Below are 27,132 nucleotides of genomic sequence, written 5' to 3'. Positions count from 1 at the left end.
ACTAGATTTATTTAGGATATCTGGTTGGCATGGATGTGTTGGGCCAAGGGGTCCGTTTCCACGCTGAACGTTTCAGAATCTATAATTGATCCCAAGTTATATTCTTGGGATGCAGAGGAAAGAATATAAATGGTGTGAAATATCACAAAAACACTAAGAGAAACAAATGTAGGGTATTAAAGAAAGCTGGCCTCATCTGAAATCTAAAACAAAAACTTCATTAAAACATCAAAAACTTCAGTAGCAAATTTAATATTGTGAAAAACATACATTTTGCAATTGATACAAGCATCCTTCATGCTCAAAAAAAAAGCCATAGAACAATTCCTAATAATATATGCTAATACATACTACACGGCCACCAAATAAAATGCTGAAATTAATCAAAAATAATTTTCCTTCAAAAGTAAGTCACATTCATGATATTTTGTAACATATAGTCAAATTTTCTGAAAGTCAACACTAACATAACCACAATGCCTTAAATACAAAAACTGAAATTCAATGTTCCAAAAAAATCAGCCACAGTTAAAACTCTTCCATTTTATTTGTAAGATGAGACTATCTGAGTAGTTCAGCATTTATTGACCATCTGTAGGTGACAAGCTGCCTTCTCAAACTCCTGATCCTTGGATATATGGAGACTAATAGCGCTAATAAGAAGGAAGTTTCAGCGGGGAGGCGATGGCTTAGTGGTATATTGCTCGCTTGTTGATCCAGAGGCCTAGATAACATCTCAGGGACCGGAGTTCCAATCCCGCCACAGATGTTGGTATTTGAATTGGATAAAACATCAGGAATTAAGAATCTAATGATGACCGTGAAATCATTGCCAATTGTTGGGAAAACCCATCTGCTTCACTAATGCCCTTTAGGGAAGGAAACTGCCAACCTTACCTGGTCTGGCCTACATGTGACTCCAGACCCACAGCAAGGCGGCTGACACTCAACTGCCCTCTGGGCAATAAACACTGCCTAGCCAGCGATGCCCTCATTCGGTGGACAAATAAAGGAAGTGATAATATGCCCCCAAATCAGAAAGGTGTGGGTCTTCGAAGATAACTTGCAGGTAGTTGTATTATCATACTGGAAACCAAGCCCCATACTCCCAGAGTAATAAAAGTTGAAGATTTTAATTGAAGTATGAAAAAAATCCCCAATTTATCTGCCTTTTAGACTCCGGTTAACATAATACTTACTGTGTTTCTGTACTTGATATGAATTACTATTTATTTCAAATAATTCTTTTTCTGTGGCAAGAATCTATGAACCCTCAACATAACTCTACTGGTTAAAGCTCTAATTCCCTTATAAAACTCCTCCTACACACATGTGCAGATAAAGATATTGTTATGGGTTGAGGTTAAAAAAAACTGGGATGGCGGTTTAATTGGTCCTTATCCATAAGTTTAAGGAGATGATCCTTTGGCTTGCCATAACTTGCTGCTCCTCAATCTCCCTTTCCCAGCTAACCCATTGGCTCACAGGCAAAAAGCGACTAATTCATTATTTATAAAGACTCTGACTTTTGAGCAAAAAGTCACAGCTTACAGCAACTGGTGAGGGAACATAAACTGGTTTCTTATCAGCACAAAATAAAATTGCCAACAATAAGTGGAAACATTACGGGAAAACATGAAAAGAGAGAGTTCTCCGATAAACATGACAGTTTTCCAACTACCTGTTCCCTTAAGAATAAGTAATTTCCTTCTACCATTAATATTCTCTTTTCCTGTGCCTTTCATAACTCCTGAATCTGCATGGGGCGCTATTTTAAAAATAGCAACTAACTGCCAAATCTAAATAGAAAAGCACCATCCCTTCCCATAAAACATAGCGCAACACATTATTTCATTCTGTATGTTTCAAAATGGTAAGCCTACGTCTACTTTTAATTTTTGGTAGAATCCAAGCCTCAGCAATATGTTAAAATAAAAACAAAAAACTGCAGATGCTGTAAATCTGGAACAAAAACTGAAGTTGCTGGAAAAGCCCAGCAGGTTTTGCAGTATCTGTTTGGGGCTGTTCACCTAGTCCAATCAGGGAGTCCTGGCTGACAGATATCAACAGGAGTGTCAGAGGTTCTGTTGACTCAGAGGAAGCTGGATCAGTATCATCTATTATGCATGTGTAAATAAAAGGTGACTTGGTGGTGGGATATTGGCCTCTACAGAGTCATTTCACACAGTATTTTGCTTGTATTAGAGAAATGATGGGTTTTATGCTGTAGAAAAAGGAGCTAGGAAGAACAAATGGAACAGACAGTAAAGTTACACCAAAAGCAAAGACAAAGGGAGCACTAATGCTAGGAAAAAAGATTGGATGTTACTGGTAGATGTCAATACATTAACTCCCTGATTCCTTTAGTGACCAATAATCCAATGATTTCAGTCTTTAACATATTCAATAACTGACGATCCACAATTCTTTTGGATAGTGAACACCAAAGATAAGCAACTTGCTGAATGAGAAAAGACATTTTTCTCTCAGTTCTCATACCTTTTTATCCTGAGAGAGTGTTCATATTCTCCAGCCAGAGGACAGATGCTCTCGTTTTTCCAAGGGCAGAAGTGGTTAGGTCATAGGTGAAAGGAAAGTTGTTGTTTTTAATTTTGTTTACTCAGAGGATGCCAAGTGCCTGGAATGCACTGCCAGTGGAGGTGGTGATGGAGGCAGATACAATAGCAACATTTAAGAGACATCTTGCAAGATATATGAATAGGCAGAGAATAGAGGGATATGGACCACATAAAGGCAAAAGGTTTTTAAGTTTAGAAAGGCTTCTTGTGTCAGCATTGTCTTGGTCAGCGAAAGGGTGGAGCTGGAGGAACACAGCAGGCCAGGCAGCATCAGAGGTGCAGGAAAGCTGATGTTTCAAGTCAGGACCCTTCTTCAGAAGTACTGTGATGTGCTGTTCTTTCTATATCAACCCTGTCAAGCTGCGTACGACGATTACTGAAGAGGAAGGAGTCAACTGATAGTGTTTTTAAATTCAGTTGATCAGCATATTCCGAGGAGGATGACAAAAGAATGGCAAAATTTGGGAACCCTGGATAACAATAGATATTGAACCCCTAACCAACAAGAAAAAGGAAGCATATTGTAAGATTTAAAGAAACTGATATCAGAAAATGCATTGAAAAAAATGAAGGAAGCAGGAAAGAACTTAAAGAATTAGGAGGGATAAAAAAGGGGTCATAAGATGCCCATGGCAAATAGGATTAAGGAGAATCCCAAGAATTTTTAAAAGTATATGAGGAGCAAGAGGAGAGGGTAGGTCCACTCAAGAACAAAGGAGGAAATTTGTGTGTGGAACCACAGGAAGTAGGTGAGGCCCTTAATGAACTCTTTGTGTCTGCATTCAAAGAGGAGGACATGGATTGTGCTAAGATTAGGGAGGGATGTTTTGATATTCATGGGGACATGACACTATTACGAATATTAAGGAGGAGGATTGTCGGGTGCCTTGATGTTAAGGTAGTTAAGTTCCCAGGGCCCGATGGGATCAATCCCAGGTTGCTAAGGGAGATGAAGCAGGAGATGGCTGGGGTTCAACAGAAGAATGGAGAACAGCTAAGTTTGATCCTTTAAGAGGTCAACAAGGATAACCCTGGAAATCATAGTCCAGGGAGTTATATAGCAGTGGTAGGGAAAATATTGGAGAAGATTCTTAGGGACAGGACTTCCTTGCATTTGGAAAAGAATGGACTTATTAGAGATAGACACAATAGCTTTTTTTGGGGGAGGTCATTGACTCTCACGTTTGAGAGTGTTTTCTGAGGAAGTGATGAAGATGAGTAGTGAGGGTAGGGCAGTGGAGGTTATCTAAAGCACTTTTTACAAAAGCAATTGACAAGGCCGGTCCTGAAGTTTAAATCACATGTGATCCATGGCAAGTTGGTAAATCAGATACTAAATTGGCTTGGTCATAGAACACAGAGGGTAACTGTGGAGAATGTTTTTCTGACTGGAAGTCTATGACTAGTGGTGTTCCGCGAGATCACTGCTGGGACTTCTACTGTTTGTCAGTATATATAAATGATATGGATGAAAATGTAGGTGGTCTGTTGAGTAATTTTGCAGTTGACATGAAAACTGGTGAAGTTGTAGATACTGAGGAATGTTATTGAAGCATACAGCAGGACAGATCAGTTGGAAAGATGGGCAGAGAAATGGTAGATGGCATTTTAGCAGGTGGTGATGGCCTAGTGATATTATCACAAGGCTATTAATCTAGAGACCCAGGTAAAATTCTGGGGGACTAGGTGTGAATCCCACCATGACAGATGGTGGAGTTAAAATTCAAGAAAAATGTGGAATTAAGAGTCTGATGATGATCATGAATCCATTGTTATTTGTCAGGAAAAACCCATTTGGTCCACTAATGGTCTTTGGGAATGGAAACTGCCATCCTTACTTGGTCTGGCTTACATGTGACATTAATGTTGTTGATTCTTAACTGCTTCCGAGGTAATTGGGCAATAAATACCATCATCCCATGAATAAATGAAAGAAAATCTGGATAAAAGTGTGAGGTGATGCTTTTTGGGAGATCAAATGCAAGAGGAAAGTACGCAATCAAAGAAAGGATTTCAGGATGCAAGTCCACAGCTCCCTGAAAGTACCTACACAATGGATAAGGTAGTAAAGATGGCATGTCTGCTTTCATCAATTGGGACATAGAAAATAAAAGTTGGCAAGTCATGTCACAGCTGTGACAACTAAAACTTTAGTTAATCCATATTTGGAGTATCGTGTGCAATGAAAGTCGCCACACTAAGAACAATGTGGAGTCTTCGGAGAGGGAGCAAAAGAGATTTACCAAGATGTTGCCTCAAATGGAGTGCATTAGTTATAGGGAGAGGATAGAGGAACTTGAATTGTTTTTGCCACAGTATCAGAGACTGAGGGACAACCTGATAGAAGTATACCAAATTATGAAGTGCATAGATAGGGTGGATAGTTGGGGTCTTTCTCGCCAGGGTGGAATACTGGGGAGCATAAGTCTAAGGTGACTGGGGAAAGTTTAAAGATGATGTGCAAGGAATGTTTCATATGCAGAGGGTGGTAGGGTCCCTGATCACACTGCCAGGGGAGGTAGTAGAAACAGATACAACCGCAACATTTAAACAGACATTTAGGCAGACACATGAACAGTCAGGAAATGGAGAAAGGCCTACCAGGTGGGTGTGATTAGTTTAGAATGACACCATGGACAGCGCAGACATGTTGGGCCAAAGGGCCTGTTCCTGTGCTGTATTGTTCTCGGTTCTAAATTGGGCTAACTCTCCTTGGAGCAGAGAAGATTAAATGACCTTACTGAGGTTCAAAATTATGAACAATTTTGACAGAGTAAAGAAGGATATTCTGTTTCTACTGGTTGGTATGCCAGTAACAAGGGGTCACAATTTCAACTTTGTTAGTAATAGAGCTAGTAAAGGAGGAGAAACTCCTTTACTCAGAGTTGTTAAGATTTGGAATGCACTGCTAGGAGAGCAGTAAAGGTAGATTACACATGAGGTTTCCAAAGAGAGCTTGAGATGTATTTGAAAAGTGATGAATTTAAAAGAGAGATGGAGATCACCTTAGAGGATGGGGCCAGCTGGGTAGCTGTACAGACATGATACGCCGAATGGCTTCCACTTGTACTATAAAATTCTGTGATTCTACAATGTTAGCCTGATATTTCTGGCTGAAAGGTTACTGTGCAAAAAGGTAAGGACCATGTGGTAAGTGCGTGCTACAGAACAAATGAAGAGCCCAGAGATGTAGCCTGGTCAAATCAAAGAGTTAGGTGTGTTCCCCTCAGTGCACAGTGACTTTGCTGCAGCATTACAAATCAGAATTGCCAGTGTAGCCCAAAGTGTAGCACTGAAGTACAGAAGCATCCTGCAAGTGATTCAAGGATGTGCCATGAAGATTCTTACAGGCTCATACATGTTGGGTACCAATGTCCATGGAAGTGGAGCATGTGGGACCAATGCCAATGTAGCATATCCTGAGACGTTCCAACACTGTGGTTGCCGGGAGCAACAGGGTTCCTGAACCTGCCAGGTACCCACACTGGCTTCCTTGTCAAGTTTACCCAATATTGAGCATGTTTGGTAAGGTGGGAGTTTGAATATTAATGAGGTGATTAGTGCCATGTTAGGTGTTTAACAAGTGTCAATGACCATCAACTGGTATCTCACCGCTACCTAATGAGAGTTGTCAGTGCTTGTGAAATTCAAAAAAGATGAAGATGATCTCGATATTGAGATAAGCCTTGTCAATCAATTCTGCCACACACTCACCATCTTACCACCACTCAGACTCCAATAAGATTCCACCAGTAGTCTTAATCCCCCTAAGTTTAAAAGATGGTACGTTCATTTCTTCAAATTATTAAGACGTTCAATAAGTTACATAAAACAGAAGCAATTTTGTCTAATGGTAGAAATCCACAAAGGGGTAGAACTTTCAAAAGACTTTTTAAAATAAAACTGATGCTGGAAAACTGAAAATTGAGGAGAAAATACTGGAGACACTCAGCAAGTCTGGCAGCATCTGTGGAGAGTGAAACCAAGATTTGCTTGAATTCTAATTGAACTCTTCTTCTGTATCATGGACACTGAATCAACCATGTGCACAAACACAAAGTGGAGAACAGCATATGTGTGATGGAAGTTTTGTGAAATTACAATAACTCCTTCCAATTTTCCTGTCCCTCAATAGACTGCCTCCTAACTATACTTATTACAAATAACATCTGACGCCATTTGTAATTATGTGTTACTAACAAAAAGTACTTTACAAATTTCTAGGACTGGCAATGATACAAATTCTTGAGGTTGTTGACTTGCTCGCCGAGCTGGCTTGTTTTCATTCAGATGCTTCGTCACCATGCTTGGTAGCATACAAGCCCACAGCCACTCTATGACAAACACTCAAGGATTAGAGACCCCATTCCCGCAACATGCAGAAAATGTCGTTTACAAAATACCATGCAAGGACTGCCACAAATATTACATCAGACTGACAGGAAGGAAACTAGGCATCAGACTACATGAAAATCAGCTAACAGCAAAACGGCACAACAAACTTTCCTAAATATCGGAACACTTGGACAATGAAGGCCATCATTTTGATCGGGACAAAGTAACCACAGTAGCCCAAGCCAAACATAGACTTGCACAGGAATTCCTAGAGGCATGGTTCTCCACCTGTTTTGCAACCGACAAACATATAGAATTTGACCCCATATAAAATCCCACACAGATCAACATGGGAAATACCATACCATAATGGAGCAGACAGTATAAACTCCAAGCGGTGTGGAATAATATTGCTTCATCAGAGGTTGCACTAATGATGTTGCGTAGCATGGTGATGAAACGTCTGAACGAAAACAAGCCAGCTCAGCGAGCAAGTCAACAACCTCACCCGCACCCCGAGCTACAAATCTTTGCTAAAACTTTAGATACAAATTCTTAAGAGCCACTAACTAGTTACCTGGACAATAGCCCCAGATTCCTCTTTATCCCCAGGCTGGGCACTTAATCTTGACCGATGAGTCAAAAGAAAGATTAAAAAAAGGAAAGATGGTAAGCAATGTAGCTGACCTCAGTATTTGTGATAATGGGAACTGCAGATGCTGGAGAATCCAAGATAATAAAATGTGAGGCTGGATGAACACAGCAGGCCAAGCAGCATCCCAGGAGCACAAAAACTGACGTTTCGGGCCTAGACCCTTCATCAGATGAAGGGTCTAGGCCCGAAACGTCAGCTTTTGTGCTCCTGGGATGCTGCTTGGCCTGCTGTGTTCATCCAGCCTCACATTTTATTATCTTGTCCTCAGTATTTGAATTATTTCTTAGGCGAGCAGTTTGGACCTCTGAATGTGCTAAACCCCCCAAACAACTCTGTGTTGACAACAGAAAATTTGGTGGCATAATAGACAGTTAAGAAGGTTCTCTAAGATTACAAAGGAATCCTGATCAAATGGGTCAATGGGCTGAAAAAATGGCAGGTGGAGTTCAGTCAGGACAAGTGCAAGGTATTGCAATTTATTACAACAGACGCATACTATTAGTGGCAGGGCCTTAGGTGGTGTTGTAGAGCAGATGGACCTAGGGGTTCGGGTACATAGTTCTTTGGAGTTTGCATCATATTTAGACAGGGTGGTTAAAAAGGCATTTGGTATATCTACCTTCACTGCTTAGTCCTTTGGGTGCGAGAGTAGGGAAGTCATCTTAAAGTTTTGCAGGATGTTGCTGGGGTATCTTCTGGATTACTGTGTCCACTTTTGGTCACCCACTTGTGGGAAGGATGTTCTTGGGCTGGAGAGGGCTCAGAGGAGATTTGCCATGAATTGGGGGGGGGGGGGTTGGGTTTGAGTTATGGAGACAGCCTGGATGAGCTTTATTCACCTGAAGTGTGGGTGGTTGAGAGCTTACCTTGTAGTTCAGAAAGATCATGAGGGGCATGAATGACCTTAATGGTAGGTGTCTTTTCTCTAGGATGGGGTATTTCAGGTCTGGGGGCACATTTTTCAGGTCAGAGGAGAGAGACTGGAGGAAGATACAAGGGGCAATTTTAAAAAAATATATAGAGGGTGGTATAACTGAAACTTTGGTAAGTACACGATTAGGAAAAGTTTGGATAGATATGGGCTGGCAGCAGACAGGTGGGACCCAGTTTAGTTTTGGCTTAAGTGCAGCACAGACTGGTTGGACCAGAGTCTGTATGACACCAACTCTTCATACACACATACCATGAGAGTGAATAGGGATCATGTGTACAATGGTTGCACTTCTTTTTACTCATTTATTTCAAACAATTTCAATCTGGATTCTGGTTAGTAAGTAACATACTAAACAGCAGATCACTGAATAAACAACAACATAAGTATGCTTTCTAATTTTTGAAAATGTTAAATTAAGAGGTTTACTGAATCCTGTAGCCTGGACAGCAAAGGAAAATCATGTCTACAATAAATCTTGACTAGTTTTCCTCAGGTTTAACAAATTTACAACTCTCCCCATTACAACAATCCTGTGTATAGTTAATATAATGTTGTCTCCTTATGTCTTTTAAATCAACTCCTCGAAACACCATGACTCCTAATCTTTTAAACTGTCGCTAATGAAGTCTCTTAATATTACCTAATGATATTGAAATATAAATCCCTGATACATTGTTAGCATCATCAATGTACCTTTCCATGCACTTGTAAGCGTATGGACAAGCTATCTCAATTTTTAAACGGAGTGATTCCATGAAAGCGACTCAGGGTTAAAAGGAAAGAAAATTGCACTACGAACATGTGATTAACGAACACTTTCGTGGAGCAACAGAATTATTGGTGCTTTTGGATCTACATATTCAACAAGGGGTCAACGCCTTCATGACATCAAGGGAGGTAAACAAAACGAATGTGTTTTAGATAGCTGAATCACAAGTTTTGTGAAGAATGTTGCATTAACTTCATCCTTTGCATCGATGAAAGATCTTTTCGACACAGCCACACCTGGCAACTCTCCTTATACAACCATCGACAACCTTCCTTAATCACATTCTACAGATCACTGAATATGCTAGCAACCCTTTCTTCCACGGACACTAAACGCCAATTTCCTCAGTCTTGTTCCCTGGAGTAAACAACAATCCTATAAAATTTATTACTCCGCGACCATTTCCATGCATAGCAAATACCTGGCCAAACTCCCTCAACGCTATCTTCCAGATCGCAGAATGGCATCGTCCGTTCTTTCAGACTAGATCACCTGACAAGCCCCCGAAAGGGCATTTTTCCATTTCAGAACGACACTTGATTTATTCAACGTTTCAGTAGAAAAAAAATGCAGTCCTTTCAACCCAGCAAAAATCCCCCACCACCCTTGATTCTTGCATGCCTGGCAACAGAAGTTTATCAACAAACACAGCCACAATGTTCCCACAGCAGAAGCTGATAGATAGACAGACGGTACCTGTTATGTCCTCTCCCAGTCAGTGTTAAGTGCTGTTATTTATTTTCCCCTTCAGAATTTTTTTTCCTCTCTCTTTTAATGCCTCTTCCCTCTATCAGTCCACAATCCCTTGATGATGGAGTGTCAGTGAATCAGGAGCCCGGATGGATATGTGAGTCTCCTCTCCCTTCCCAACTCCTGTAATGATAAAAGACGTGGTTAGGGAGGGAGGTTTGAAAAAAACCCTCACCCAACCATGCAAAAAGAGGGAAAGCACATATACAGAGATAGTACCCTTCCTCTCACGTAATAGCTTGAATTAACAGGAGCCACTATAAGAGTGGGGGAGGGTAGACATCTGGGCTGGCTTCTACTGACAGCAATCAGAACCAATGAGCACAAACCCTCACTCGCCCACCCCGCCTCCTCCTCCTCCTCCTCCTCCTCAACCGTTATTTAGTGCGGGTGGGGACTACAAACAGCTACCAATCAGAGAAGAGTAAGCGGCGCGAGGGCTTTGAGAGAGTGTGGTCCGTGTCGCTCACGAACTGCTGCCCCGCCCTTCGCCGCCTGACGTCTGAGCAATGGGCAATGATTGGTACGGAAAAGGGCGGGTAGTACGTGGATCGCCCAATCAACAACGGATGAAGGCGGGTTTATCTGCCGGCGTGGTTCTCGCAATTTGACAACAAGCTTGATTGGCTGGCATCTACATTGGGCCAATGAAGGCAGAGAGAATGGACGGGTGGTGCTGCACGACCGTGAACATGCGATGGATCTTTTCATTGTGGTGAGCTTTGCACAAGGGACGGTTTCAATGTTGGGTCAGTGATGATAAGCTAAACAAAATGCGACAGGGGAAAATATGGCAATTAAAACGCTGCAGATCCCGAAAATGTAAGCTAAGAACAGAAAAAAACTCAAGAGATAGTAGGAACTGTAGATGCTGGAGAATCTGAGCGAACAAGGTGTAGAGCTGGATGAACACAGCAGGGCAAGCAGCATCAGAGGAGCAGAAAGGCTCATATTTCCGGCCTAGTCCCTTCTTCACAAAAGGAGGAGGGGAAGAGGGTTCTGAAATAAATAGGGAGAGGGGGGAGAGATAATGGGAACTGCAGATGGCGGAGAATCCAAGATAACAAAGTGTGGAGCTGGATGAACACAGCAGGCCAAGCAGCATCTTAGGAGCAGGAAAGCTGACGTTTTGGGCCTAGACCCTTCATCAGAAATGGGGGAGGGGGGAGAGCGTTCTGAAATAAATAGGGAGAGAGAGGGAGGTGGATCAAAGATGGATAGAGGAGAAGATAGGTGGAGAGGAGACAGACAAGTTAAAGAGGTGGGGATGGAGCTAGTAGAGGTGAGTGTAGGTGGGGAGTTAGGGAGGAGATAGGTCAGCCCAGAGAGGACGGACAGGTCAAAGGGGTGGGATGAGGTTAATAGGTAGGAGATTTGGGGGGGGGAAAGGATGGGTTAGGGAGGCGGGGAGTTGGTTTCCCCCCACTGCATCCCAAAACCAGCCTAGCTCGTCTCCACCTCCCTAATCTGTTCTTCCTCTCACCTATTCTCTCCTCCCACCTCAAGCATCACCACCCATTTCCTACCTACCAACCTCATCCCGCCCCCTTGACGTGTCCATCCTCTCTGGACTGACCTATCCCCTCCCTAACTCCCGACCTAACACACCTCTACAGGCTGCATCCCTGCCTCTTTAACTCTGTAGATGGCCTTGTTGAAACCATGCCTAGAGGACTGTGTGCAGTTTTAAATATAAAGATGATATTTCTCAGCCAGAGGCGTTCTAGAACCCATTGGTCTCAAGCTGAGGATATGCTAAAGGCCATTTCAGATTGAGATGAAAAGAACTTTTTAATACTCAGCGAGTGGTGAACTTTGGAATTCTCTACCACAGAAAGGTGTGGATACTAAGCCACCAAACGTATTAAAAATAATAGATTTCTACACATCACAGATGATATGGGGTACAGGGAGAGCCAGAGTTGAAAGAAGATTGGAAATAACCGTGTTGAATGGCAGAATGAATTCAGTTGGCCAGATGGCTTACTCCTGCTGCCATTTTCGACATTTCTCTGAAGAAATTAATGAAGCCTCATGGCAGTAGGCCAAATTTGAAAGAGAAATCCTCCTGCTGATTACTACCGACTGGCCCCATCTCCTTCTGCTGATGAGTCAGTATTCTTCAACATTGAACACCAATTAGAAGAAACTTTGCTGGTGGCAAGAGCACAGAACCTATCTGGCTGGGAACTTCAGTACTCAATAGCACCAACACTGACTAAGCTGAACATAACTGCTAGTCTGAGTTTGCAACAGCTGATAAGAGAATCAAACATCAGGGATTACCCTGGTTGATAACCTGTCACAGATGCATCTGTTGAGGACAGTATTGGTAGGAGTGAGCACTACACTATCTTTGTGGAGAAAAAGTTCTGTCTTTACATCAAGTCTACCCTCCATTGTGTGGCATTACAAAGTGCTAAATGGGATAGCGTTCAAACAAATCTAGCAGTGCAAAGCTGGACATCAGTGGAGGTGCCATATGCTATCATTAGCAGCAAAATTGTGTTCAACCAATCAGTGGCCTCATAGCAAAATATATTTCACCTGACTATCGATATCCGCAAGCCAGGGAATTAAGCCTGGTTCAGTAAAATGTGCAGGATGTGGCTAAAACTGATATCAACCGTTTGAAGCTCTGACACATGCGTGACAAAAAGCAGGAACATCATTTGATCAACAGGGCTAAGCAATCTGAAAAGAAGCTCTGCAATCTTGACAAATTCGGCTGTGAATGGTGGCAAACAATTGCACAATTACGAGGAAGATATGGCCCCCACAAATGCCTCTATTCTCAGGAATGTGAAATCAAGAAATGGTTGAAGGCACTGATTACTACAAAAGTTGTGTATTATGAGAACATTCTGGCAAATAATAGTGGAGACTTGTGTTCCAAAACTAGCCTTCCACAGTAGATAATAAGGTGTAGAGCTGGATGAACACAGCAGGCCATGCAGCATCAGAGGAGCAGGAAAGCTGACGTTTTGGGTCTCAAACCAAAACGTCAGCTTTCCTGCTCCTCTGCTGCTTGGCCTGCTGTGTTCATCCAGCTCTACACCTTATTATCTCAGATTCTCCAGCATTGGTAGTTCCTACTATCTCTGTAATAATTCAAACTTAGTTGATTACTGTCCATAATAGTATGCACTGCATTTTCAGCAAGGTGACAGAAAGGGTCACTGACAGTATAATCAGTGAAACAGTTTGGGTTCCATGATGGCCACTTGCCTGCACACTCCATTACAGCCTTACTCAAAACATGGACAAAATAACTGAATTCTAAGGTGCCTGTTGTTGGGAAAATGGCAGAATCTATTATAAAGGATGTAAAAGCAAAGCATTCAGAAACACGTAATATATTTAAGCAGAGTCAGCATGGCTTCATGAAGTGAAAATCATGTCTGCCAAATATATCAGAATTTTTTGAGGATGTAAAATATTAAAGATTGATAGAGGAGAAACAGTAGATGTAATGTATTTGGATTTCCAAAAGATGTTTAATAAGTGAAATAATCCTTTAGAAACCAGCATCCCATCACCAATCACCCTTTGTTTATAAATGCATAGCCTTTGATAAGAGTATGGTATTTCACTGACCCAGGCAGTCCAGGGGCTGAATGTCCCTGATATTCACCTTTTTATGTCAGCCAAATGTCCCTGTTTGGGACGGTTAATTTCATCCAATCAGGGAACTCATTCTATGAGGTCCAGCTGTCTGACCAAGTTACAATCATTACAATAAGGCACCATCTATAAAGCTACTTAAAAAGAAGCCATTGATTTGGGGCATGGATAGTTGACTAGCTAATTAATAGAAGCCAGAGTGTTAGGATAACAGGGGCATTTCAGGATGGAGGTCTGTAACTGGTGGAGTGCCACACGATCAGTGCTGGGAAAACAATTATTCATGATATGTGTGGTTTAACTGAGGGAAATGTAGTACTTTCACAGAGTTTGCAGTTGACACAAAAACATGTGGGAAGACAAGTAACAAGGATAATAGAAGGAGCCTGAAGAGAAATATAGACAGGTTAAGTGGTTGGGCAAAAAAAATGTGATCGATGAAAATATAATGTTTTCACTTTAGCAGGAAGAGTAGTGCAGCGGTATTTTTAAGACTTATTAAGACTGCTATTTCAGTCTGCACGATAACAAAGTGTGGAGCTGGATGAACACAGCAGGCAAAGCAGCGTCTTAGGAGCACAAAAGCTGACGTTTCAGGCCTAGACCCTTCATCAGAAAACGGGGAGGGGGAGAAGGTTCTGAAATAAATAGGGGGAGGTGGGCCAAAGATGGATAGAGGGGAAGATAGGTGGAGAGGAGACAGACAAGGTAAACGGGCGAGGATGGAGCCTGTAGAGATGAGTGTAGGTGGGGAGGTAGGGTGGGGATAGGTCAGTCCAGGCAGGACGGACAGGTCAAGGGGGTGGGATGAGGTTAGTAGGCAGGGAATGGAGGTGCGGCTTGAGGTGGGAGGAGGGGATAGGTGGGAGGAAGAACAGGTTAGGGAGGCAGAGACGAGCTGGGCTGGTTTTGGAATGCAGTACTGGGGAGGGGAGATTTTGAAGCTTGTGAAACCCACATTGATACCATTGGGATGCAGGGTTCCCAAGCGGAATATGAGTTGCTGTTCCTGCAACTTTCGGGTGGCATCGTTGTGGCACTGCAGGAGGCCCAGGATGGACATGTTGTCTAAGGAATGGGAGGGGGAGTTGAAATGGTTTGCAATTGGGAGGTGCAGTTGTTTACTGCGAACCGAGCGTAGGTGTTCTGCAAAGCGGTCCCCAAGCCTCCACTTGGTTTCCCAGATGTAGAAGAGGCTACAACGGGTACAGTGGGTGCAGTATACCACATTGTCAGATGTGCAGGTGCAGAAAGGTGCACCACAGAGGGATTTTGGGATCCTCATGTACAAATCATAAAAAACTAGCATACAAGTTCAGTAGGTAGTAGGGAAGCCAAATGGAATGTTGGCCTTAATTTCAAAGAGAATTGAGTATTTTTTTAATATCCTCACATCTTGTTAAAGCTGTACAAGGCACTAGTTAGACCTCACTAAGCATATTGTAAACGATTTTGGTCCCTTTTCCTAAGGAAATATATACTAACAGAGGCACGGCAGGAAAGGTTTACTAGGTAGATCTAGATAAGGAGGAGTCTTCACAGAAGGAGAGATTGAATAGCATGGGTCTGTACTCATTGGAGTTTAGAGAAATGAGAGGCGGTTGAATTTTCTGTGCAGTTTGGTAGCCTTTGAGGGTAGTTTAAGCCTTGCCATGACATCTGTTTAGAAGAGCAGCTAATGTCTAGGAATATCACCACTTGAAGGTTCCCCTCCAAGTTATACGTCATCTTCACTTGGAAATAGGTCGCTGTTGACGAGTCAAAGTGAAATGTCTTTCTTACAGTACCGTGGGTGTACATTCCTGCCTGAAGTGTGTTGAGATGATGATCCACCAACTTTTCAAGGACAGTTTGGAAAGGCCAATAAATGGTGGCCTAGTCAGTGACACCCACATCCTGTGAATGGGTATTAAAAAGAAAGCCCTTCCAACTAATATTACTGTTTGGGGGTGGGTGACAGATGTTGCACTTCAGCCGCTGTGGTGTCTATTGGCTGCAGAAAAAAAGTGTCTTTCATACTCTTTTAGAGAACAATAAAGGGGGAAAAAAAAAGAATTAATTAATTAAATAAAATTAATTAGTGACAGCACTTTAAAGGAAAACTGTAACGCAATTGAAACATGAACAGAAACTTAAAAAATTAAAATATTTTGGAGATAACGCACCCCACCCACTTTGGAAGCCACCAGTTATTGGAAGGCGATCTCTTAATACTTTTTTGCATGATCAAGTTAACTTAAATAACTAGCCATTAAAGGGCAATGGAACAAAAACTGAATTGCCAAAAAACTTAAATCACAATACCCCTACAGCATCCATTGGTCACAGAAGTGGGTCTTCTAATGTGTGCATAAGTGATTATCCAATTAAACACCCCCCCCCCCCCAAACCTGCAGATTCTTCTCCCTTAATGTATACAATTAGCATTAGTCCTATAATTCTCTATACACTGAAAGTAATAGATAGAAAATCATGAAGATTGTATGTTTGAAATCCTGGCATACACTTTTTGTTCAAATCACCTAATAAGATTCCAGTTATGAGAATATTGGACAAACGAATCATTGTTATGATCTGGCTTGATAGATTTTAATGAATCATATAGGCTTTTAATAACAATTATAGAATAGAATGTTATAGAATTCTACATAAACAATTGGTGATGGTGAAATGGTTACCATATAGCAGCATTTTTTTTTAATGCACTAGATTCAAACTTTAACCATCTGCATTGGTGGAATTTGAGCCATGTCCCAAATCCATTAGCCAAGGACTACTGATTACTAATCCATGATATTATCACTACAGTACCACTTGCTCCAGTAGTCTAATTTCCTCTTGAATGACTTAATTGAGGCTGCCTTAACCACACTCTCAGTCATGCATTCCAGACAGTTTGGATTGTTTCTTGTCCTCTTCCATAGCCGACGTTAGCCTTAAGTTAACTGTTTCCTAAGTGTTCCCCTATTAATAGTTGATCTACCTTATTCCTAGGAAGAGGTCTGACCGTGCTTCTTTTCTGTTTGAGCTGAAAAATACTGCTTTAGGATGTTTTCCTGAATGCATTCTAGGAACTCTTGTTCCTTTCTACCCATTGTACTTCCACAATCCAGACTATGTTCTAATAATTAAAGTCCAATTCTAATACTCTACCCATACCCTCGTCAAGTTATTTAAACCTTCTCCATTAGCAGTGGCAAATTGCCCTATAGGGAAATTGGTCCTGGCTCTGTTTATGTACAACACATCCAAAGTGTACAGGTCCCTTCTCATCCATAATGTATCCCAATTACCCAGAAACATAAACTTCTCCTTACTGTACTATCTTTCCAGCCATGCATTCATCTGATTTATCCTCCTATTTTTAAATTCCCTTGTATATGGTACCAGGAGTAATATGACTATTACTACTTTCAATCTTTTGCCAATTTCCAACGTAGCACCCTATATTTTGACTACAGGGCCGTATTCCCTCTTTCTGTCTGTCTGTGTAATTGGTACCATGTGGACAACGATCACTGGCTGTTCACCTTACCCCCTCACAATGCCCTACAGCTGCTAATTGACATCCTTGACTCTGGCACCAGGAAAGCACCACATCATCATAGATTCATAACTGCAACCACATAAATGCCTATCCATTTCTGTAGCTATTGAATCTTCTGTAAGAGTACTGCCTGTCAACCAAAGCTCATACTTGGATGACCTGCTGCAGCTGATGCATCACTCTCCTGTGCTGGCCTTGTCAAGTCTGATCCTGCCAAACCCTCTGAATAGTGAATTAGATAGCAATAAGGGACATGAAGAGAAGAGCGAGGTAAATTTGCAAACTTTACTGGAAAGTCTAAATAAATAAAAATAAATTTTAAAATGTTGTCTTGCATATCGTGTGCAGATTACATAATGGGAGGAAAAGGTCCCAATAGCAGATTTTCAGTGGTCAAGGGAGACTTTAGCAGGACAATGGGAGAAACAGATAATACGGGAAAAGGGGCAAATACTTTTCATGATGTAAAAATACATAATTACTAGTGATCTAGAAATTTTAGTTCAAATGAGACTTTCCTAGTGTTTTCCAATTTTGTCCATTCCAAAATCTCCCCTCCCCCCACCGCATCCCAAAACCAGCCCAGCTCGTCCCCGCCTGCCTAACCTGTTCTTCCTCTCACCTAGTCCCTCCTCCCACCTCAAGCTGCACCTCCATTTCCTACCTACCTACCTCATCCTGCCCCCTTGACCTGTCCGTCCTCCCCAGACTGACCTATCCCCTCCCTACTTCCCCACCTGTACTCTCCTCTTCACCTATCTTCTCCTCTATCCATCTTCAGTCCGCCTCCCCCTCTCTCCCAATTTATTTCAGAATCCGCTGCCCATCCCCCTTTTCTGATGAAGGGTCTCGGCCCAAAACATCAGCTTTTGTGGTCCTGAGATGCTGCTTGTCCTGCTGTGTTCATCCAGCTCCACACTTTGTTATCTTGGATTCTCCAGCATCTGCAGTTCCCATTATCTTTGTCCATTCCTGACCTGCTTATGTGTTTAATTGATATAATTCTTACTTCAGAATATTTAAAACCAGGAGGCGAAATGAAAAGTTTGTCTATGCATAACATACTTGTAATCAACCTGTTTTACTTGAGGCAGTGTGGGCATGCAGCCCTTGTCAAGCTCCAGTGGTTGAATAGCTAATTCTACCACTCAATATGTTAGAGTTGTAATACTTGCTGTTAATATCGTGTCAATGAAGTGTGTGCAAGTAGCATCTGCTGAAGCCTCTTGTGCTGTGAAATGATGACTGCTGTCCAGTAATTCCAGACTTGAAGTGCAAATCTTAATAAAACTTGTAATAATTTGCTATTTTATGATAATAGAAACAAACAAAATATGGATTTGAATGAATGCTGTAACCTAAATTGCTGTTCCCATGGGCCAAAGACAAGCCATACCGTATAATTCTCTACAGCTCAGCTCAATGTGCAGCAGTCTTTTTGTGAGAAATGTCAAGGGCTAAGCGGCAAAAAAATTCCCATGCTTTTTTTAAATACACTACCCTACGGGAACTACAATGGTGTACTATTATGAACCTCTAATAAGCAGAAATTCATAATATTCTGTGCTACAGCCACAATGCCTGAACATATGCAATCCTGAGACCTCACCAGCAAGTCACACCTTTGTTATTTCCTCATCTCCTTTATTATAAGTATGTCCTGACATGTCCACCATCAGCATATGCCCCTGGAAAAAGTGACTCACAATAGTTCAAGATAGTGGCAGATATAGAAAGCCAATCAATCCATCTTAATTAGTTAACCCAGAGGTATCATATCACTGTCATTGTAGTATTCAGTTGTTTCTTAAATGATGCTTCTCTGCACAATTCTGTTCCAAAGGTTATTCCACAAATCGCTTGTTCTTTGTTTAAGAACAATTTTTTGGTTTCAATATTAAAATTACCAGGTTCCATGTCCCTTGGTTCATTTTCTAATATGATATTTCAGATGAACATTTTCAATATGATTAGCAATGCTATGTGACTCTTAAAGATTTCCATTCATACAGCTGTTAGTAGGAAAAGGAAAACATATTCTTTCTTTCAGTTTTGTTTTCAGTCAGAAGAGACACAAGGAGGCAGACTAGATCCTCTTGTCTGCACTTCCTCAGGAGCTTGATCATCTCTTTAATTTATTAAAAAGTCAGAACTACATACAATGGTAAAAAATGCCCCAAAAAGGGCAGGCAGGTGCAAAAATTCAAACTATCTGCCTGTAGTGCCCACTTCCTCTCCACATCGTGGCTCAGCATGAAGGAAATTTTTATTTTAGAGTGGCGTCCCAGTCTCTCTTATTTTCCAAGATAAGCTCGTCTCCGATTGACCCTGCAGCTCCAAAAGCCCACCAACCATTTTTAATTGAATGCTGATTCATCCCATAATTGGCCATTCAAGAAAAAACACAGCAAGTGCCTATGCCTTAGACAGTGAGGGCTCCTGATCCTTGATTATACACTGATGATGGGGCTCCAAAGCACACAGTGAAAATCCTGTACAGTATTCAAATGTGTGTTCTGAGCAGAGCACACTGTTGTTTGATCATTACCTCCTCTGATTTATATCTTGCTGCTTTATCTATCTATTTGAACATCTTGGAAAAGCTAAAATATGACATGAAAGGATTGATTTACACAAAAAAATCCTAAATATTCTGTCAATATGTAAATAATAAAAAGAAAATGAATATGTGGTAGGGCTGCTATGATCGTATCACCTAAACTAACACAAACAGCAAAGAGCAGTACAGGAGCAGGCCCTTTGGCTTATAAAACCTGTGCCAACACATGACACCTTTCTGGGCCTACGCAGTATATATCTCTCAATTCTCTGCCACACTGGAGACATAACTTCAAATCTTACCATGGCAGCTGGGCATGTTAAATACAATTGCTTAAAAAATATGGAATATAAAGTTAGTTTGGATAATCATGAAACTACTGGATTCTTGTAATAATCTAATTGATATACTAATGTGCTTCAGGAAAGGAAATCTGTTGTCGTTGCCTGTTCTGGTCTGTATTGAGCTCCAGAAGTAGAGAAATCTGGTTGACTTAACTGCTCTTTGAAATAACCAAGAAAGTTAAATTATATCAAACCACTACAAAATAGCCAAATAGAACAAAACCAGATTGATCACCAAGCATTGACCGAGGCATCAAAAATGATTCGGGCACCCCAGTCCCTCCTGCAAAGATCTCTTCACTGACATCTGGAGACTTGTGATTAAACATTGGGAAAATTGTTCCAAAGATTAAGCAAGTAACAGCCTGGCATAGTTATATTCAAGTAATCAAACCTTACAATCAGTCGACATCGCTGGATGTGTCTGCCTCATTGGCGAGACAAGCATATCAGACGTGACTACACAGTGATACAGTAAGAATGCAGTAACTCTGGCAGTCTTTAATTCTAGATTCCAGGTCCCCAGAACATGACCAGTATTCGGGATTAACAGTCTAGTGATAATACCAGTCGGCTATTACCTCCTCAGATGAATATGTCCATGACACTATTTGTAGGAGAGACCACCATGCAATTTTTGTAGAGACATAATTCATCTTTACAGCGTGGACATAATTATGTTATGTGGAATACCCCTGTGCTAAATAAGATTGATTCTAAACAGATCCAGTAGCTCTTAACTAGATATCCATAATGTACTGTGGGCATCAATGGAAAAAATTGTATTCAACCACAATCTGTGACTTTGTGTTCTGCCATAACCTTCATTCCACTGCTATTACCCCAGTTAAGAAACCACAGTTCAATGAAAAGTGCATTAGGACATGCCACATACAGCACCAGACACACAATGAGGTATCAAGCAGTTGAAATGAAAACACCGAACTAAATGCATGTCAAACAATGAAAAGAGCATGCAATAGAGCCAAGCAATCTGACAACCAATGGGTTTGATCAAAGCTTTGCTGTCATGCTACATCCCAGTCATGAATTACTGTAGACAATTAAACAACTGAAAAGAGAAAAAAGCTGCAAAATCAGTCCCGTGCTCATTGATGGGAAAACCCACCCAATTTCATTCACTCCAGGTGATAACAAATGCCTATAAATATTCTCTCCATCACCTACACACATTGACAGATTCAACAAGTGCTTGATGGAAGTGGATCCCACACTGAAAGCCCCAAAATTGCAACATTGAGAACTGGGTGAACCCCTGCCACAGGGCCTTATTCAGCCTTTTGCAACCTCCAATTCATCCCACAATTAGCTGCAAGAAATATAGTGTTGAATGTGTCCTGGGTGTGTAGGTGCAAATGCTGTTTGTTGATTAGCGTCAGGGGCTGTGAAAATAAATCGCAGATTCCACAGAAGGAAACTTCAACGGACAGCAAAGTTCTTTCAGGGATGTTGGAATTGTCCTGATCAGAAGTGCTAACATCTTTAAAGCAGGTGAGTGAAACAGCTGTGAAAGCAGGACATGGTAAGTGTACATTTAAGATTAGTTACTGCTGCAGTTTTGATTTTTTTTCTTGGTTTTGCAAGTATGTATGCAATAATATGAAAAGTCAAATCAGTTTTAATGTCGCTTTCTTTTCTCATTTTCTCATTTTTCTTACTCCATCACTGAAAGTGTTGAATTACTGGACTCTGATGATAGCAGCCCAGGATTTGAACTTGGTAGGCCTTCAGATTTACATTGGCATAGTATTACACTGAAGAAAACCTTCAACCTTTGCAATGGCTAAATATTTATTTTTGAAAAATCTTAGATGTGTGTAGACATCTTGTAAACTGCATTATTAATGTATAAGAACATAGGAACAGGAAAATACTTTTCATCCCATCCAGCCAGTTCTGACAATTAATTAAACTTTAGCTGATCATTTACTTCAATGTTACTTTCCTGTGCTATGTCTGTAACCCTTATTTTGAGAAATCCACGAATTTCTGTCTTAAACATGACCAATGATTGTGCTTCCAAAGGCTTTGGGAATAGAGAATTTCAAAAATTCACCACCTCTGAGTGAAACAAAAAAACTCCTTTACCTCGATCTTAACTAGCCAACTCCTTATTCTGAGATGATTTACCTTGGTTAGAGACTCACAAGACAGGGAAATGTCTACCTTGTATTCATCAACTCTGTCATTCCCTATAAGAGAGTTATATGTTTCAATGAGGTCATCTCTCATTTTTCTTGCAGTGGAGACGTTTAGAATGTACAGTGTAGGTGTATAACAAAACAAAAATGCAGAGGGAAAGAGCAATGATCATGTTTCTGAAGGAGATAATGTTCATGTTACGTTGAGATATACCAAGTCTGATCATGTCACATAGTCTTTATGTGGACACAGCTGAGTTCTGCACAAGAGCCTGATGTGAGCAATCATATTCTAGACAGCTACCAAGAATTAATATTAATTATGTCTAATAATTTAACGTAAACTACATCTATTGCCATTATTGCAATAAACTATCTTGTATTGTAAGATAAGAGTCTTTTCTGTTTAGACTCACCAGAGATTTATCCTCTACCACCAATAATTCAGACAGACCCTAGACTCAACATGGAAGAAAGAGATTTGTGGCAGAGACCTACCCAGAGCAGAATATTGGTGCATGGTGTCTGAAAATACAACACGAAGTATGCTTATTAAATGAATAAGGTGGAGCTTTTCTGGCAGCAAAAGAATTGGTGAACAGATTTAAACGAATTGGCAAATTAAACTGAGGGCACAGATTTGCAGACCAAGCAAAAACTGCTGGTGGAATTGAAATATAGAAACATAAATATTTCTACCTTCAATGAGTCAAGATACATTTGAATGAAGGTCTCCTCAAGCAAATTCAGTTTCACATCTCAAGATAGGCATCTCACTTGTTTATGCACTTCCAAATAGAATTGGAAAAGCCTTTTCTGTTCCTGTTGGAGGTGTAGCTAAAATTTAGGTTTTTACAAGAAAAATGATGGATATAATAGAAGGTGAAGACTGTGTAATTTTAGGTTAGGGGTTTTGTGTTTTGATAAAATTGAAAGTTAGGAACTTGTTCCCTAACAAGTATGGATCAATTATTCACAACTAGAAATACTAAAACAACAAGAAGTCCGCCACTTACATGGCATCTCTTCAAAAATACAGTGCCTGATTATTAATTACCAGCTGTAGGGGAAGGAAAGATAGTGTGACTTTACAGATCAGTGTTTCCTCACAAAATTGGGTGACAACCTGCAAGGTACCTTTTCAACTTTCCAAATTTTCTACTGCTTCGATGTACTGTTTTTCCATGATTGATTCTTGAAACAACATATTGAATCCAAGATGGCAGCAGCAGGGTCAGCAGCATTTGGTTCCGGAGCTCTGCTGCTCATGGCTCATGCTGCTGGTACTGTCTCATCCGCATGGCTCTATCCTTATCTTTCCAGCTCAGTGACATTTCTTTTGTTTTGGTTGCCTTGAGCCTTTTCCTGATATCCTCCCATGGGACACCAAGGTCATATGTATCTTCACCCTGCTCCATCTCGGATGGTGGCATCAGAAGATGAGCCAGGACCCCCGTCAATTGACTTGGAACCAGAGCCCATCAGTCAATGTTCAGTGTCAGCAGAGGTGCTGGACTTGCGCAGCATGATCATCTCCAGTTCGGACACAGTGGACACCAGAAGCGACAGCACCAGCAGCAGCAGAAAAGGAGCACATTGCCAGGACTCCAGGAACGATGTCAGATGGTGGTGAGTGGAGAAGCAGAGAGAGTGAAGTCTACAAAGAGGGAACAATGAACTTTTGAAGTTGTTTCCATTTTAGTAATATCAATTTAATATTGATTTATTTGGTTTTTACTATTTATACAATTTATTTAGTGATTTATTCTGTAATCAAGATGACCAGAATATGGCAACACTATCCACTTTTCACTGTACCCAGGTACTAGGCTGATACTAGGTATGGAGGTTGAGCAGATTGGACCTGTACACATTGGAATACAGAATAATGAGAAGCAACTTTATTGAAACCAGTCAATTCTGAGAGGACTTGACGGTGTAGATGCGGAAAGATGGTGGAAGAATCTAGGACCAGAAGACGTTATCTCAATAAGGCATTGTACATTTAAGATGGATGAGAAGGAACATCATCTGTCAGAGAGTTGTGAATCAGTGGAATTCTTTACCAATGATGCTGGATCATTGAGTATATTCAAGTCTACGATAGATTTTTAATCAGTAAAGGAACGGGGGGATTTATGGGGGGAAACAGGAAAGTTGAGTTGAGGATGATCGTCAGCCATGGCCTCATTGAATGGTGAAGCAGTTTCAAAGGGCTGAATAGCCCGTTTTATGCCCCTTTGTCTTATGGTCTTATCCATAACAATGATACAGAGCTTGCTGCATGAGGCAGTTTTGAAGAATCTAAAGAAAGATGTCAGAAAACAGGATCATTTTGGGAAATCTTTATCCAAAAAAAAACTAAATGAATTTTGTTTTTGAGTACTTCTTTGTATCAAGTAGGAAGCAAATAATTTGAATGCAGTAAATCTTCCAAGACTGGCCCAATAATGCAGATAAACCATTCTTTGATTTGAACCATCAAACTGCAAAAACCTATAAATACTGGAAGTCTGCACACCACTTTGAAAGTACTCGGTTGCATTCATTTTCCTTAAATGAATGAGGGGGCTCTCGTAGAAACTTATAAAAACTTTAACAGGACTGGACAGAGTAGATTGCAGGGAGGATGTTCCCCATGGTGGGTGTGTCCAGAGCGAGGAGTCACAGTATGAGGATTCGGGATGGATGATTTAAGATGGAGATGAAAAGAATTTCTTCACCTAAAGAGTGGTGAGGCTGTGGAATTCCATTACCACAGGAAGTAGTTGATGCCAAAACATTGAATGTATTCCAGAGGTGGCTAGATTATAGCACTTGGGGGTGAATGGATCAAAGGTTATGGGGAAGTAGGACAAGGCTATCGAGTTAGACTTTCAACCATGATTGTGAAGAATGGTGGAGCAGGCTCAAATGGCCGAATGACCTATTACTGCTCCTATCTTCTAAGTTTCTACGTCTCAATGTAAAAATTCAGGAAAAATGCTTACTTTTAAATTTATATACATCTGCTTTCCAATCTCGTAACTGCCTGAATAAAAACAGGAATTGCTGCCGAAATGATGGCAACATCCATGGGAGGAATATAGAGTTTTTTCAAGTCCAGTGACTCTTCATTAGAACTGATTGCAGCTAGGAAGATCTGGTATTTATACTGAAGGTCAGATTGGGACATAGGGGAGGTGGGAGAAGGGAGAGTTCAGTGGATAGATGATAGATGGATAGTGGAAATGGAGCCCAGGGAGAGAGAGGTAGTTAAACAAGGGGCTATGGATGGCAGTTTAGGACAGAAGAGAAGCTGAATAAGTGATAATCAGAGCTGAGGGCAGCAGAGAATAAGTAGTCTGTGCTGAAAGCAACCATGTAATGTGATGATAGATCTGAGAGTGGGAGAAAATTGGTTGGCCATGTCAAAAGCAACCCATGTCATTAACTGGTTTGGGTGTGGGGTAGATAAAAAATACTGAAGGATGGAATCGGGCTGTAAAGTTATTAAACTCGATGTTGAGTCATAGAGACTACAGAGTCCCCAAGAACAAAATGAGATGTTGTCCTGTGAGCTTGCGCTGAGACTTGCTGGAACACTGAACCTTCTTCAGAAATGGGTCCCAACCCAAAACATCAGCTTTTCCTCTCCTCTGATGCTGTCTGGCTTGCTGTGTTCATCTAGCTCCACACTGTGTTAACTTTGACTTTTTAACTCATCCTTCATGATTATCACATTTAAGTTTCACAACATTGTACTAACTACCTATCATTAAAGTTTAAAACATACGTAAGTTTAACAATGATCATAATTTTCTGCTGTTCTGAATTTTGTTATATCTGTACGTTACCAGTAACTCTGGCATGCATGAAATTTGCAGCCAATTTATTTCTATCACACAGTTATATTTTGGGAAACCCAAATAATTCGGAAATAAAAATTCTGGTAGCATCCGTGCAGAGAAAGCAGAGATAATGTTTTGGGTCCAGTGAAGGGTCTGAAGACGGGTCATTAGACTTGAAACTTTAACTCTACTTTCAGTCCATTTCCTGAGCAATATCTGTTTTTATTTCAGATTTCCAGCATCTGCAGGTCTTTGTTTTATTTTACGAATAATTCAGTATATATCAAGCACCAGAAGATATGCCAACCTATGACAGATTAACATTCAGATGGAGAATTTACCAAGACACGTTCTTTATTTTTACATGAAGGGAATGGTAGTGTTTTCCCATTTACACATTATGTCCGATAAAGGAACATTTGGTGGACAGAAACCTTTAGACTACCTTGGTCAGAAAGCCCACCAGATCTCAAGGTCATTTAGCCACCTGATCAGCTGCTGGTTGGTATTCTGTTGGAATTACGAATTTCAGCAGCATAAGCCCCATCTGCCTCGAGCTGCTGACGAATCAGAGGCTGTGGTCGTTGCTGGGTTAAGAGAGGCAAGTGGGTTGGTCACAGAAGGCAGAGAATTGGGTCACAGACACATCACCACCCCCAAACCATCCCATCCAATCTTCCCAGAGTCCCATTCCACAATTAAGTAGAGATGGAGGCACCCCATCCCAAACAGAGAGTGTGCCTGCTGGTTTACTTGTCAGGTGGGGTGACTCCCATCTTGCCTGGAGTTGAAGATGAATTGCTTAAGTGGTTATTCTTAATACTTAAGGGCCTTAATCAGCAACAGCAGAATGGAGACATCCACAGTTGACCAGAAATTAATTTCTGAAGCGATAGGTACGTAACTTCCTGCTGTCAGTCTGCCCAATTTATCTAACCTTCCTTTCACCTTCGCTGTTGCTTTTTGGGGAAGAAAATCCTATACTGTATTATTCAAAGTGAATACACAAGCAATCAATAGTTTCCCTTCTATTCTGTTACTAT

At 41.0% G+C, this 27,132-nt stretch overlaps 2 protein-coding genes across 8 annotated transcripts in view; one reads left to right on the top strand and one right to left on the bottom strand.

The window, feature by feature from the left end:
• The window catches only part of LOC125457916 (zinc finger and BTB domain-containing protein 7C), a 211,387-nt gene extending 201,077 nt beyond the window's left edge, over positions 1–10,310 (bottom strand). For both annotated transcript variants that reach the window (XM_059649803.1, XM_059649806.1), the window contains exons 1-2: positions 10,242–10,310; positions 9,969–10,145 (exon numbers count right to left, since the gene is read on the bottom strand). The gene's annotated coding sequence lies outside the window, so the exon portion shown is untranslated. The remainder of the gene's footprint in view (positions 1–9,968; positions 10,146–10,241) is intronic.
• A 327-nt stretch (positions 10,311–10,637) lies between these two features.
• ctif (CBP80/20-dependent translation initiation factor) overlaps positions 10,638–27,132 on the top strand; it is a 357,703-nt gene continuing 341,208 nt past the window's right edge. For 3 of the 6 annotated variants that reach the window (XM_059649795.1, XM_059649774.1, XM_059649770.1), the window contains exon 1: positions 10,705–10,737. In XM_059649795.1, coding sequence (XP_059505778.1) covers positions 10,720–10,737 — 18 coding nt within the window. In that variant the 5' untranslated portion in view covers positions 10,705–10,719. Of the gene's footprint in view, positions 10,738–27,132 lie in introns of all 6 variants that reach the window. The other 3 variants (XM_059649773.1, XM_059649791.1, XM_059649797.1) reach the window with 3 other exon arrangements.

Source organism: Stegostoma tigrinum, chromosome 1 (genome assembly GCF_030684315.1).
Source record: "Stegostoma tigrinum isolate sSteTig4 chromosome 1, sSteTig4.hap1, whole genome shotgun sequence".
NCBI lineage: Eukaryota > Metazoa > Chordata > Chondrichthyes > Orectolobiformes > Stegostomatidae > Stegostoma > Stegostoma tigrinum.
This window is presented reverse-complemented; position numbering and strand designations above follow the sequence as displayed.